Source organism: Bactrocera neohumeralis, unplaced genomic scaffold (genome assembly GCF_024586455.1).
Source record: "Bactrocera neohumeralis isolate Rockhampton unplaced genomic scaffold, APGP_CSIRO_Bneo_wtdbg2-racon-allhic-juicebox.fasta_v2 ctg845, whole genome shotgun sequence".
In the NCBI taxonomy this organism is placed as follows: domain Eukaryota; kingdom Metazoa; phylum Arthropoda; class Insecta; order Diptera; family Tephritidae; genus Bactrocera; species Bactrocera neohumeralis.
Genome location: NW_026094757.1, coordinates 1 through 2,962, shown reverse-complemented (window position 1 = coordinate 2,962; position 2,962 = coordinate 1). Strand labels below are relative to the sequence as shown.

The 2,962-nt window shown below is 34.8% G+C and overlaps 1 protein-coding gene across 1 annotated transcript; it reads right to left on the bottom strand.

Moving 5' to 3' along the window:
* Positions 1-2,486: 2,486 nt before the first annotated feature.
* Positions 2,487-2,958, bottom strand: LOC126767577 (uncharacterized; the record flags this gene model as incomplete). Its single annotated transcript, XM_050485034.1, has 3 exons — positions 2,487-2,605; positions 2,670-2,823; positions 2,893-2,958. Coding segments are annotated over 3 exons (339 nt in total), but the record flags the coding sequence as incomplete, so codon positions are not given.
* Positions 2,959-2,962: the final 4 nt, after the last annotated feature.

Below are 2,962 nucleotides of genomic sequence, written 5' to 3'. Positions count from 1 at the left end.
CAGGTCTTTTTTTTTGTTTTTCAATATTTTGATTTCTAAATTATTTGAATCGTTCAATTTCGGTCGCTTGCTCTTTTATTCCGGCTATTTAAAAAAAAACTTTTGAAAATTATTCAGTGAAAACTTTATGTGTGTTTCAAACGAAGTGATTAATTACAGATTGAATTTTGTTACGAAGCCACGAGAGGTCCTGCTAATATCGGTCGGTGTTCTTTTTGCCATCAACGCCAAGGCACATGAACGAGTACTCCCAGGATGCGATGACCTACGTGTGGAATTATGTATCGGGGTCAATCAGCAATCAGCAAGCGATTCGCCACTGTTGTCTAATTCACATTCAAATCTCATGTCAATGTTTGATATTGTAGTTTGGCGAAATCGATCAAATATGTTTGCAAGTAAGTCACCAAAGGATGCAACATGGCGGTTATTGGTCTTGAACGATACGGCCGAACTGAACTGCAATAAAGCGCTTTGTAGGATATTTACTTTTGCAATTCATGAACGTTTTCCGACTGTTGTGCGTCTCGCAGTTAATTTGGAGAATGGCCAGAGAGTGTACTTCTACCCAGAGAATATAGTGCAGCCAGTGGAAACACCGCCAGCAACAAAATTACGCCGAAAGGAAGGCCAACCAGTAGATTGACATCTAGGTGTGTTCTCAAATAATGCATTTCAATGAATTTACACAATCCACCGGAAAAACGACCTTCGGTTCTTATTGGATAATGTACGCATTTCAACCTCATTTGAGTCATTGCGTACTGTACATGGTACGGAGTGTACAATTTTTTTAGAATCAAGCCAGCAAACTATGAACGATGCGATGCAAATGAAGTTCGCACACTTTTCGGAAAGATCATTTCGACATATCAACCTTCAAATACGCTTCAATTATGGTATACGACAAAAATTACATTGTCGAAGACATTTTACATCGTATTCGCTAAGAATTGGAAATGTGCCAATTCTGGTTGATACTTCCGGTGGTTTAATATCAATTCAATCTGCCGTTTATCAATTCATGAAAATTGAACTCATAAAGAATATTCGGACATTGGCCAAATTATCGTTACTACGCTTTCTTGAGTGCACGCACAAGTTTAGCTGCCAAAAATACCGATGTTGTTGATTTAAACTGGAAGATTTAAAGTCAAATTCCGGGAGACTTGCGCTCATACAAATCGATCGATCGTCTTGACAATGAGACGAAGCCGCGAATTATCAAGTGAAATTTCTAAGTGCTTTGGAGAGGCTTGGTATGACACCGCATTATTTGCGTCTCAAAGTTGGATCTGTCGTTATTATGTTTCGCAATCTTCAAGCACCGAAACTGAGTAATGCAACCCGACTGATTGTAACGTAGCTACCTTATAGATTGGAGCAGAATGCTTGACTCTACGAATTCCTCTGAGCTCCAACGATTTGCAATTTCAGTGCAAACTTTTTCAGTTTTCAAATAGTTCTACAATTATTGTTTAGCAAGCTTCGTTACATTGGAAAAATTTGCAAAAATCGAAAATAAATGATTTTCAACACAATATAAATTCAACTTTCTTTCCATTTCAAAACACATAATTTCAGGCAGGACACCGGCTGCCGGGTCAGCTAGTAGTTAAATAAAAACTGACGTAATTAAAATTTTAAAATTATGCGATTTACTTCACATTCACTTCAATATATGTATATACTATGTGTATTTATAATATATAATAGAAAACGATATATTTGTATATGTATAAAAATAAGCGTTTAATGTGAAAAGTTAGAGCCAAAAACTGGGAGTGTGCGTTTGCAATTTTATTATTTATATGGCAGCTTCGGTGTGATGATAGCAACGGTTTTTGGGCTTACCGGTTTTTTAATTTTGCGGCACTTTAAACAGTTTAGAAACCTGTTTTTAGAACTGTAACATAATTTTTTTTGTTTTTTTAGGTAGGTCAAAACGTTTTGTGCTTTTATTTCCGCCCACCACTGTACCGCATAGATAAATCACCTTGCACACTTGTACTTATCAAGTTCCACCATTTAGTTTATTTGGTTATTTGGTGAATTTCTCACTTCACACTAAGTATTATATTTATGTATGTATATGCGTATATGCACACACTCCACAATACTTCCCTTTTCTTCTTTTTTGATCTTATCGGAGGAGGTCCCAGTGGGACTTGGAAGTAGGAAAGAATTGGATATAATATATATAATACTATCTAATTTCGTTTTTCTGATCAATGTCATTGGAGCGAAGGACTTCCACTTCGCTTACGAATTCATATGACGGAAATAAACTTAATATTTCGTGTGCTTCGAAGTACTTTCCCTACACCAATATTTTATTAATTCGGTAACTACTTACTATAAACCCAGTATTTCGTATACTTCGAAGTACTTTCCTTCAAACTATTTTTTCTAACATACTAGTAACTGCTTACTATAAACCTACCAATAGCAGAAATAGTGAACACCATTAATTTTATTTAAATACTTTATTTTTTAGATTTTAATATGGAGTTTGTTTTAAAATGACGATTTTTCGCCAGTTTTAAAGCTTGTCGCAAGTCTTTAACAAACTCGCCATGGGAATATCCTTCTTTCATTGATGCCTCTGAAATCATAAAAAAATTTTAGAAAATATGTGTATATATTTTTTCCTTTCTAAAATTATTTACCAAACAAGCAGTCGATTAACCCCTTGCATTCCTTTAAGGAGTATTTGGAATGAATGCCATCGTAGTTCAACTGAACAATAAGACTCCTTTCGAAAATACCCTCAATAGATTTAATAATCCCCGTTTTGCCTATTATATTTTTAATGATTTTTATCTATAGAAAAATAGGTATAATATTTATTAGTAAAATAGTGAGACTTAAGGGATTATATTGACAACTTACATAGTCTGCACTGGAACCTGCCAATATATCTGCATTCAGTTTTTTCAACGTTTCTGCTTGTTGTCTTGAT